The sequence below is a fragment of the Petaurus breviceps genome, unplaced genomic scaffold (assembly GCF_028583685.1).
Source record: "Petaurus breviceps papuanus isolate PSGF00001 unplaced genomic scaffold, PetGlider_PUasm1.0 90977, whole genome shotgun sequence".
In the NCBI taxonomy this organism is placed as follows: domain Eukaryota; kingdom Metazoa; phylum Chordata; class Mammalia; order Diprotodontia; family Petauridae; genus Petaurus; species Petaurus breviceps.
Window position 1 is genome coordinate 36,855,484 of NW_027187391.1, and position 12,419 is coordinate 36,867,902.

The following is a 12,419-nucleotide window of genomic DNA, read 5'->3' on the forward strand; positions in this document are numbered from 1 at the left end:
TCTATTGCACTTGAAAGATGGCTGTAGGCTTGGAGAATTTTAACTATGTTAATTAGCTCCAGCTTTCAATCAGGCTCTGAAAGCACCAGGCAAGGTGCCTATCTCTCTGAGAGATTACCCTGAGAGTCCTGGAAAATCCAAAGCGAAGAAATTAGTAGAGAGAAAGGATATATCTCTGAGCAGGCAAACACTTGAAGTGCTATCAGGGATGTGAGAGTCCCAACACTATCAAATGACTTCACACTGAGCAACTTGGAAAAGTCCTGAATTCTCAGTGATAGGGGAAGAACAGAGAACCTAATTTCTGAAATGAGAATAAACCTAGAGAAACTGGGGTCCCCAAAGGTTAAGGAAATGTTGTTTGGAATAGACAAACTGTGCCAATATCACTCTTTGACTGTAAAATCCATTTCTTCCACTGGAGAGATTGAAGTTCTGAACTCCTGTTACTTCCCCCACTAATCCAGCACCCATTGTTACTGAAAATGCAGCAGGGCTTAAAATTGGTATGATAGCCAACTTTAAGCTTTCCTTCTTTAACCTGGGCCTGGAACCAGACCTATATGTCTGAGTCCTCCTACTCTAAGCAACAAATACTTCAAGATTATCTAGGCAGAGCAAAGACTGGGATTCTTTTGAATTGTATAGTGAGTCCTTTTGACAATTTAATTCCAAATGCCTAACTAGGCTCACCACTAATTATAAACAAGTCATGGCTAGTGATCCTATGAGCTGCTTAGGGATAGTAGTTTCACAAGTTGATGCTTGGCTACCAATAAAATAGTATAACCTGAAGGCGGGATCTCTAGCTGCATCATTGTTTTCTTATTATTAGTTACTCCTAATAATTTGCCTTTTTTCCCCAGTCATTACTTCCTTCATCTCTTTGTCTCTCCCTAATGTAAATAAATATGATCTTTTTGTAAGGGTTTGCATTGTCCAGTGGGCTTCTCCGGAAATTTACATTACCATAGTGACTTAGAAACTTCATTCAGTAGGATTTAATTAAATGTGCTCATATGGCCAACAGTATCTCCTCTTGAAAAAGAGACTTGACCTGATTTGTTAGGTCAACTTGGGAAAATTAAGACCCTCAGGATGAGACAATTATTGGATTATGGGATCATAGATTTAGAACTAGAAGAAACTTTACAGTCAGTCTGTCAATAATCATTTAAGTGTTCACTAGGCCAGGCATTGTGCTAATACTAAAGATATAATGAAAGGCTAAAAACATGGTTCCTGCCTTCAAGGAGCTCACAGTCTAAAGGATGGTACAAAATAAACAGCTATATAAAACAAAACATATGCAATGTAAATGGAAGAAAAACTTAGAGGTAAGAAACTAGCAAGGGGAAGTTGGAGTATGTGAATGACGGGAAAGGCCTCTTGCAAAAGGTAGGATGTAAAATGAGTCTTGAGTAGGGTGGCTAGGTGGTACAGAGAATAGAGCACTTGCCCTGGAGTCAGGAGGACCTGAGTTCAAATCCAGTCTCAGACATTTAACACTTACTAGCCATGTGACCTTGGACAAGTCACTTAACCCCAATTGCCCTAACTTCCCCTCTCCAAAAAAAAAAAGCAAAAAATAAAAAAAAAAATTTTTAATTAAAAATAATATGAGTCTTGATGAAAGCCAGGGAGGAAAGTCAGAAGGCAGAGATAAGAAGGAAGAAGAGAGAATTCCAAGCGTGGGGGATGAAGTGTGAAAAAGCACCAATTGGGAAATAGCATGTCTTGTCCAAGGAATATAGAGGGGAATAAAGTATAAAAAGACTGGAAAGGTAGGAAGAGGACAGGCTATGAAAGACTTTAAAAGTCTCATTGTAATTATCTAGTGATTCTTGTCCAACCACCTCATTTTATACTTGAAGAAACCGAGGCCTACCAGGATAAATTAATGAGCCCAAGGTCACATAGGTGCAAAGAAGCAGGGTCAGGGTTTGGATCCCTGTCTTTTAACTTCAAATCCATTCCTCTTTCCATATCACCACTTACATTTGCCATACCTAGTGAAATTATTGATCTGATAAATTTGTTTTATCAGTCATTTGTAAAGTATTTGTTATGATCGCTGCCTGGTACTTGGCTGAAGGACAGACTCAATCTCTGTTCTGGAGAAGCTTCATCTAGTAGAGAAAAAAAAGCAACATGAACACAAATACCTATGCCACAAAATAGGTTGTGCTCAATGCATAGGAGAACTGCATGACAAAGTGTTAGGAAATAAGGTCATAATCATCTTTTTCTTTTTTTTTTTTTGCTTTTTGGAGGGGGGAAGGCAGGGCAATTGGGGTTAAGTGACTTGCCCAAGGTCACACAGCTAGTAAATGTTAAGTGTCTGAGGTCAGATTTGAACTCAGCACCTCCTGACTCCAGGGCCGGTGCTCTGTTCACTGCACCACCTGGCCGCCCCCATAATCATCTCTTAACAGTGATCATAACCTCCTCCCTCAGTAAACATTCCTATTCATTTTGCAGAGTTCTCTAAGCAGAAACTTTTCTATAGTCTTGAAAATACCAGCTAATAATAATAATTCCCCAACATGTGACTTAAAAACTTACAAGTGTGGCCTGGACAGGTTAAGATATTATCAGGTGGGGTGGCCAGGTAGCACAGCGAGTAAGAGCACCGGCTCCAGTGTTGAGAAGACCTGGAGATCGAATCCCAGACTCAGACACTTAGCACCCACCCAGAAACACCTGGACATGTAACCTTGAGCAAGTTACTTAACCCCGATTGCTTAAAAAAAAAAAAAAAAAAGATATTATCAGGAAATGTTTAACAAAATAAATAAAAATATAATAGAACATAGATAATATTAATTTGGGTTTTACTAAATCAATATGCTGTCCTGATTGCAGGAGAGGCAGGGAGATAAGGGGGGGGGAAAGAAACATGATAACTTTATTATGTATTTAAAAGGAATAGCAAGGTAAACATGATAGATTTGCAGTTTCATGTGTGATCATCTTTTTTATTATACTACGTTATGGAAATGTTTGTTTTATTCCATAAATTAAAAATAAAATCGATTTTAAAAATTTTTTCAAAGGAAATGAGCTTAATTTCCTCTGTATGTAAGCTTAGATAGTGTACTCCAAATTTTTATTCACAAGCAGGAGAGACATGAAGCTATCTAGCTCTGCCCTTGAACTAGTTGACCCTAAATTTGCTCAGTGAAACATACTACAATTGCTGTTGAAAGCTGAATTTGTTTTAATGCTTATACTCTGAGGCTCAAGAGGCCTCATGGCAGTGAATAGAGAACCAGTCTTGAAACCAAGGAGATAGGTATGAGTCCTGCCTCTGACACGTATTCTATGTATGAACCTGGACAAGTCACTTAATCTAGGAAAGCACATTGACAAATTTAATTCACCAAACACTTAATTGTAAAACACAAATTATCTACATTGTTTTATATTTTTATTTATTTTGTTAAGTATTTCCCAATTACATCTTAACCTGGTTCAGTCCACATTTATGACTTTTGCAGCCACATGTGAGACCCAGTTTTGACCCTTCTGCTCTAGACAACTCTCTAAAGATCATAAATTGGAGAGAACGAGCCAACCTGCATTGGTAGAGAAAGGTTTCTTACCTAAGAATTACCAGTGAAATCACAGGTCCAATCAGTCAACTAGTCAATTGCTCCTATGTTCTGTGCTACATGCTGGGGATGCAAAGAATGGCAAAAGACAGTCCTGTCCTGAAGCAGCTTATACCATCCTTATCCCCTCTACTGAGTCACAGGGTCGAGGGGGAAGAAAATCCTTGATCTCTTTAGATCAGTAGACAAAGAGAAACAGAGAATGCCACATACATCTCTGCATGTCCCCAGCCTTAAGTACAAAAACTCTGGCAGGTTCACATGTACTGGAGAGTTTAGTCATTTTTAAAATTAATAGGTTACAAGCTGCTGCGGATAATTAAAAGTGAGACCCAGGACTATTTTTTTTTATTTTTTTTAATCAGATGTCAAAGCTTTTTCAAGTATTCAAATGTCAAAGAAATGCAAGGAAACTGGGCATCCCAAAAACACTCATCAAAAGATTTTAAATCTGACACATTTGTACATTTTCTAACTGATGCTAACCAGCAAGCTGTTTAAAAAGCCATTAATATTTGTTTGTTTGTTTGTGCATCTTTCACTGTAAGTGCAAGTATACTCTATAGCCAATTGAGGACCAGGTGAATTAAAAAAAATTTAAGGAACAATAATAAAAAAGAAAATTATCAATGATATGTGCTCTATTAAATATTAGGATCCCTAAAATAAAATTCTTCTATTATATGCTCATTGTGGATTTCAGCAGTCTGAGGGGTCAATGGGATTTTATTTTGTCTTTATTTTTGTGCTTTTAAAAGTCTTTGCTCATTCTCACTGGCTTGAAAATCAGAAAAATGAAGAGTTGGTTGCAATGAGCGTCTTAAAGTCTCCATTTGTTGCTTGCAGACTACAGCCCATTTGCCCAATTGAAGGTCGATTTGGAGCCCGCAATCAGGCTGAGATCCCACTCCGGGCGCTACAGTTCAAACGTGGCCTTCTCCACGAGTTCCGGAAGGGCAACGCCACCAAGGAGCAGATTCGACTCCACAATCTGGTCCAGCAACTCCCCAAAGCTATCATCATTGGGGTGAGGAAAGGAGGCACCAGAGCCCTGCTTGAGATGCTGAATCTCCATCCTGCTGTGGTCAAAGCCTCACAGGAAATCCACTTTTTTGATAATGATGAGAATTATGCCAAGGGCATTGAGTGGTACAGGAAGAAAATGCCATTTTCATACCCTCAACAAATCACCATTGAGAAGAGTCCTGCCTATTTTATCACAGAGGAGGTACCAGAAAGGATTTACAAAATGAACTCATCCATCAAGTTGCTGATCATTGTCAGGGAACCCACAACAAGAGCTATTTCTGATTATACTCAGGTGCTAGAGGGGAAGGAGAGGAAGAATAAAACCTACTACAAATTTGAAAAGCTGGCAATAGACTCGAATACCTGTGAGGTGAACACTAAGTATAAGGCTGTGAGGACCAGCATTTATACAAAACATCTGGAGAGGTGGCTGAAATACTTTCCAATTGAGCAGTTTCACATAGTAGATGGAGATCGGCTCATTACGGAACCACTGCCAGAGCTCCAGTTAGTGGAGAAGTTCCTCAATCTTCCTCCCAGGATCAGTCAGTACAATTTATACTTCAATGCTACAAGGGGGTTTTACTGCCTGCGGTTTAACATTGTCTTTAACAAGTGCCTGGCAGGCAGCAAGGGACGCATTCATCCAGAGGTAGATCCCTCTGTAATTACCAAATTGCGCAAATTCTTTCACCCTTTCAATCAAAAATTTTACCAGATCACTGGGAGGACATTGAACTGGCCCTAAATAAATATATCCTACAACACTGTGTGTTGCACCAAGAGAGACACAGTGTCTTCTTTAGATTCAAATATGCACTTTTCCAAAACACAGATATCCAAGTCTTTTTTTTTTACCCCATGAATACTTGTACATATGCAGTGTGTGACCAAATATACAGTGGGACCCTTTTTTTTTCTACTGAGAAGTAAACTGAAAACAATTTAGTCTCTACATAGTTGTATCATTTTTTTAGGCTATTTAGGGAAAGAAGAGGTGGTATATTTGGGGGGGGGGAGTGGTAAATGAATTCAGCTCTTCTTCAAAGAGTTAGTCTTCCTTTGACTAAAAGTTTGTAATTTGCCATTTTCATAGATCTAAGCCAAATGATTAATATGTGAGAATATACAGCTGGTTGTGAAGCTTCAGGAAAGATCAGGAAGTATAGGATGAAGTATACATATGGTATGCATATTTCTAAGGGAATACTGGCTCTTTAATTCAGATGCTGAATTAGTGCCGTGAAACTGGGTCATACTGTTTTCATCTTATTTCCAAGAATGTCTTTATCTCATAACAATTTGACATCGTTCCAAAGTTCCCGTGGTGAGTTTGCACTATTGTTTCCTCGTATGGACTATTGTGTCACCTGTAGCATGTCAATCACATGTCCACGAGTCCAATCTTTTGCCCTCTATGTTATATGTCAGCAAAGAGAAATGTTGTGTACATAGTGTATATTGCCTGTAAATACTGGTTTCACAATAAGTAATTCTATTTTGTAAACTGAATATGGCTATTTAATTTATTGTGGAAATTAAATTTATTGTGGTATTTAAACGGGAATGGATTAAAATGACTATATGTGAACTTTCTTTTCAATTTCTTTTCCCATGCCTCCTGCTGGCTCCCTAGGCCATTAATGTGTGTCTGCAGATGAGAGGGTATAAGAAAGTGTGTAGACTCCTTTTAATTTTTGTACCCTTGAGGAAACATATTTATGAAGTGAAGCAAAGTATATTTAAAAATCGCAACCATCTGGATATCGGGTCTAATAACCATCTCAGAGAATACTAGTGCTCATTAGCTACAACTTTGCAACAATTAATTCATTCCCTCGAATTTCCTTTCCCTGTGCTAGAAGAGCAACAAGGAACATGTGACTAGAACCCAGGCATAGGGTTAACAACAAAACGTTTTCCTGGATGCTCTAATCAAAGTCAGTCCAGCAGAGAGATTAGATCAAATAAGATGAGACCATTTCTGCAGTCTGTTTAGACCAAAAGCTGCTGATGTTTCAGAAAGGAAGGTGGGATTTCAGTCTTCACTCTTTGAAATGAAAATATATTAGGCTGCTCGAAAATGATCAAGTTGCAAGCAGTGTAGTTATTACCAACATCAACATATGGCTCATTTTTCCCATCCAGGGAAATGAATGCTAAATTGCATGTCTTACAAACATTAGACATGCTGTATTATGCTTAAATATGTATCAGAAAAACAAGGAAAGAGGCATAAACAAAAACAAACTGCATTTCCATAGTTTCAAAGGATCTTAGATTGAGTCAGACCAGATGATAGAGGCCCTAACTTCCTTTTTACAGATAAGGACCCTGCGGCCCATAGAGTTCAAGTGACTCACCCAGGGTCACACAGGTAATAAGGAGCAGAGCAGGAATTTGAACCGAGGTCCTCAGACTCTAGCTCTGGGACTCTTTTCCTTACACAGTTATACCTCTCTCTCAAAAGTTAGACAAGAATTGATATCTTAGAGAGCATGGACCAATAGTCATTGGTGGACTCTATAGAAATAAGTAAACTATAATGATGTCCCTCTAGTCTATAATAAGTTTGGAATTCCCCAAGAGATGTTTGTCCTATTCCATGGTTTAACAATGTGCTTTTGTAAATAAGTGGCTTTTCCATCTCTAGTGGTAATCCACAATGCTAGGCCAGTTGTGACATTTTAAATCACCTGTATAAGTTTAATGAGCAACAGATGCTGTTCCTCTCAGGGTGAGAATAGACATGCATTCAGAACACATATGTAAGGCTAAGGGCTCACACCATATATTAGTAGGACTCTGGGGTGAGATCCTAAGATCTAATTTAGAAGGAATTTTTCCTCTTGAGCCATAAACTAAGTCAAATTGAAAGAACATAGAGCCAGATTCTTCCATACATAAACATAGAAGAGTGATTTTTGAGCATGGAGGCCTTGTTGGTGTTCTAAACCACCTTTCATCCTTCTACACTCCACTAATCATTCCCCTACATGCCAAAAAAAAATCAGCTACCTATTGCCACAATTATAAAAGTGTTTTCAAATGTTTGCTGGTAAATGCTTAAGAACCAACTCTCTGGGTAAAAAAAAAGGAAAAAATGCAAGCACAACAAAATTTTAAGTTCATTGTGCACTATTAACATGTTTATCACTTTCTTAAGTCTAAATAATCAATGAAAAAAAATATCAAGCTCTGATTTGTAGTGTGTGTCAATTTCCAAGGTATAAATGCTCACTCTGAAAATTTAACCATCAACCCTCATGAGCCGGTAAGAGCTGGCTCCAGCACACCCCTTATTTTTTATCCCCATGCCACTTAATAGAGACGCAGTATGGCATCATAGCTAGCAAGCCAACCTTAAAGCCTGAATAAATCTTAGTTCAAGTTTTATCTGTGACCCTAGGCAAATCCTTCAACTTCTTGGTGCTCTCAGAAGTCCCCAAAGACTATAAATTACAAAAAAGGTACCAGTTTGGTTCCATTAGGAGGAGTTTCTTTACTTCTTCACTTGCAAATTCCATATTCCAATGAATCATAATGTGAAATTCCATACTAGTAAAGTGAAGATAAGAATATCATCTCAGTGAGTTCCCTGTCATGGGAGGTCTTCAGGAAGTGGGTCAGATGATCACTTGTGAGAAATTTTATGAAAGAGAGTCCTGTTGAGTTGCATGTCAGCCTAAATCAGTGGTGTCAAAGTCAAAGAGAAATGGGACCATTGGATCCCTGCGGGTTGCATATTGACTTAACTTTAAAATGTGGTATGATCTATGTTTTATTGTATTTTTATTTATTTTGTTGCATATTTCACAATTACATTTTAATCTGATTCGGGCCATACTTGTAAGCATTGCAGACAGATGTGGCCCCTGTATTTGACATTTCTGTACTAAATGATGTTTAAGGTCTCCTCCCATTCTAAGATTCTTAAATCTGTGAAATAATTACTAGAGAATAAATTAGACTTTTTAAAAATAGCATTCCCTCTTTGGGGCCACCAAGATACTAGCTGAATCAGTGCTGTTTTTGATCTAGTTATTTTGTAGAATCACAGTTGAAGCCCTGGCCTCATTTGTGTCATCTGGGTGAATATCCAGTTTCATTTAAGACACAGTAATATCCTTTTGCTCAGAAATTCAAATGGAGGAGAAAAGATTAAAAATGTTCTGACTCATGTGGCATAAAGGCCCTAGAATCATAAAGGACCTTAAATGTCATCCACCCCAACCTCTTCATTTTATAGACTAGGAAACTGAGGTACAGAGAAGGAAAAGTTCTTTTCTCCAAGTCACTCAGGTAGTAAGTGGCAGAGCTGGTCTTCTGACTCTAGTTCTTATCACACTGTACCGAGCTACCTCCCCTCTATCCTTATTTACTAGAGATTTTCAGGACACTCATTTAGCAAATTATTTCTTGCTAAGGATAAACTGGAATATAGAATCACAAAATTTATGGACAAACCTTAGTGAAGCTTTCAAGTTATTACAGCACCATCCGTAGGAGGATATATGATAAGTTGCTGTTAAGGACTGCTGAAGAATTCTCTCACATCTGTGTGACCCTAAGCATGTTATTTAAACTCTTTGTGGTTAGTTATTTAACCTTATTTTTCTCATCTGTAAAATAAAGAGGCCTAATTAGATGGTCTCTATGGTCACTTCAGTGCCGAATATATAAACAGAATCTTACAACCTGCTTTGTAGCCTTAGAAGACCTTGGAAGCCATGTGACTGTGCAAAATACCAAAAAACATCAGATGAAAAGAGAAAAATTTGAAATCACATAATGTTAGTACTAGAGGAGCCCTTAAATATGTTCCAGGGGTTCTTAATCAGGAATCTGTGAACTTAGTTTTTTTTAATATTTTAAAAACTGTATTCCAATATAATTGGATTTCCTATGTAATCCTATTTGTTTGATTCATTTTAAAACATTATAGGGGTGCACAGGATTCTCCAGAATGACAAAAGGGTCCATGATCCCAAAAAAGGTTAAGAATTTTTTTGTGTCTTGGTCAACATTCTTTTATAGGTGAGGAAACTGAGTCCCAGAGAAGAGAGTGATTTGCCATACTGGGTGTACAACCAGAATTCAAATACTGCCTAGGAATGAATGTCTCCAAATCCAGTACTCTATCTAATACACCAAGCCAAGTCATCTATATGTGTCCAAATATCTATATAACTGACTCCTTTCTTTCACTATTTAAAAGAATGATTGGGTATCTTAGAGCTATAATCTATTAGACTTTCTCTAGTCTAAAATAGGTTTGCCAAATAATAAAGGCAAGACAGGGTAAATGGGACTGGTTTGATTATAGTGATAGCTTAAGAGAGAAAAATGACAAAATTATTTCTAAAAACTAAAAATAGCAATTCTATCATTTCAAAGCTAAAATGCCAATTTGAGTAACTCTCATCCTGAGTATCTCAGCATGGGAAACATATAAAGCAGCTTCTTAAATCGAGATGAAATTTTCAGTGTCATATTTTAACAGTGAAAAGGGTTTTTTTCTTTTGTTGTTGCTGTTCTTGTTTTTTATCTGCTCTTGCATTGTGATGAATACCCAAAATGTATTACTTGCAATCTGCCTCTTAATTTGAAGGTTTCCCTGATGCTAGTTATAGTTCGAGCATTGTCAAAGGCTGCAGAATTAGAGATTATTCTAAATTGCATTATTACTACTAGCTCTATTGATTCTTATCTTTTCATATATTGAGCATTCATTATCTGAACAGGAGAGGAACTTTGTGTGTGGTTATGGTTTGTCCTTCATTCTTGAAGAGGACCATGACATCAGGAAGACAATATAGCTTGCAAATTGAATTGGATTTAAATAAGGGGGGTGCTGTGCAAAGCCACCAGCCTCACTTTGTCCTCCAGAGCCATCTACTATGGTAACTACTATGATTACCTACATACAAGCTAAGCAAAGAAAACTTTAAAATTTTCCTTTTAATTATTTCAATACAATAAAATCTCACTAATTTGGCCTAACTAGGGGTAATCCATCTAAATTAAGGAATGTTTTTAAAGAAATTCACTTTAATTGCTTTCAAAGACATGTGAAAACACAAAGCTGCTGACAAAGTGTTGAAAAGACTCTTCCAGACTTGCTTTAATACATAAGTTCAAAGTTATCTGCAATAAACCATTGTATTTGTGCAAATTGTTGTATAAAATGCTTCAAAATAGTTTTTTTTCACTAAATCAAGTTCAATGGACCCTCCTTAAATTATGTTTCTTTAAAAATACAGTGTGGTTTTATGAGAACAGTAAACATGGGGTCAGAAAGCTTGGATTCAAGGTTTCTCTCCAGGATTTATGACCTTAGACAAATCATTTAATATTGCTGTCTCTTTCCTCATTTATAAGTAATAATGATAATTCTACTTACTTCACTTTGGTTCACATGGGATCACAGAATCACTGAATGTCAGTTAGAAGGGACCTCAGAGTCTCTCCAGTCCAAAATATACCTGAAAAATCATTCCTTCTAAAACATATTCCAAAGTGGTTTTCCAGGTTTTACTTGAAGACTTCCCTTCATGGGGGATTCATTGCCTTCTGAGGGATCTTGTTCCACTTTAGATGGTTCTGATTATTGTTTGTTTGTTTTTTCTCTAACATCAAGCATAAGTTGCCCCTTTCTAACTTCTCATTTCTTCTAGATTTGCCCCAGGGCCAAGCAAAACAAGCCTGATTTTTCTACATGACAACATTTCCCACTAAGTTTTGTTTCTCATAAGATCATAGATTTAGGAATGGAAGGAATCTCCAAGAACATCTAGTCTAATATGCTCATTTTACAAACAGAAAATTGAGGCTCAAAGATATTAAATGACTTGCCCATGATCACATAGCTAATAAATGTTAAGGGTTGGGATTTGAACCCAGGTCTTCGTTTCTCCAGATCCTCATATTGCATGAACTTGAGTCCCTTCCCCAGATCAGTGAATTTCCACTTTCTGATTTATCAAGAGACTTCCTAAAATGTAGTACCCAGACCTGAATACAGGGCTCATTAGAGTTTAGATCTGAAAGAGACCAAGAAATTATCTAGGTTAACCTCCTCCTTTTTAATTACAAACTACATACACTATCATTTGTAATCATAAAGCAACATGGAGAAATGTAATCCACTATTGTTTTCCCTTTCTTTAGTAAATCCCTTTCTGAGTTAGAACAAGTACAAAATTTAGGTTGAATAATCACAAATTGGGGACCAAGGGAATGAAGGAATAGTTTATAAAGTGAAAACCTGTTACACCTTTTACCACTTCTAGAGGTTTTTTAGATTCTATTTCCATGAGTCTTTGGGAAATGATAGTGCTATTTCACAGAGATTAGAAATGACTTTGTAGGATCATACATTCCCATAGAAAACAGTTGCTTGCTATTCCCAAGAAAGGAAACTCTTATTTAAAATCAGGTCAATGGGATAGAGTTGCCCTTAAACAAAATCAAGAAGACCATTGCAAGCTTTTGTTGTTTAACCTTGTGATACTTTGTGATTAATACAGAAGAGGTCTGCTGCAAACATGAATATAACCAACCTTCTTGAGCAGTCTATAAGCAGTTTTCAATATTTCTAAACACATGTTAACTATACATGCAATAATATGCTATCTCCCCAAGTGTACTTATTGATGCAAGAACAAAAAGGTAACCTACCATGGACATCTCCATCTATTTGGACTTCTGTGCCTAATGTTAGACATGGAAAAAGAAAAGTATAAACAGCCCAGTCTCTGGTACTAATAACAAAAT

General features: G+C 37.1%; 1 protein-coding gene across 1 annotated transcript in view; it reads left to right on the plus strand.

The window, feature by feature from the left end:
- HS3ST5 (heparan sulfate-glucosamine 3-sulfotransferase 5) overlaps positions 1 to 10,826 on the plus strand; it is a 321,198-nt gene extending 310,372 nt beyond the window's left edge. The window contains exon 4 of the mRNA XM_069077015.1: positions 4,461 to 10,826. Within this exon, the coding sequence (XP_068933116.1) occupies positions 4,461 to 5,391 (931 nt within the window). The 3' untranslated portion in view covers positions 5,392 to 10,826. The remainder of the gene's footprint in view (positions 1 to 4,460) is intronic.
- Positions 10,827 to 12,419: the final 1,593 nt, after the last annotated feature.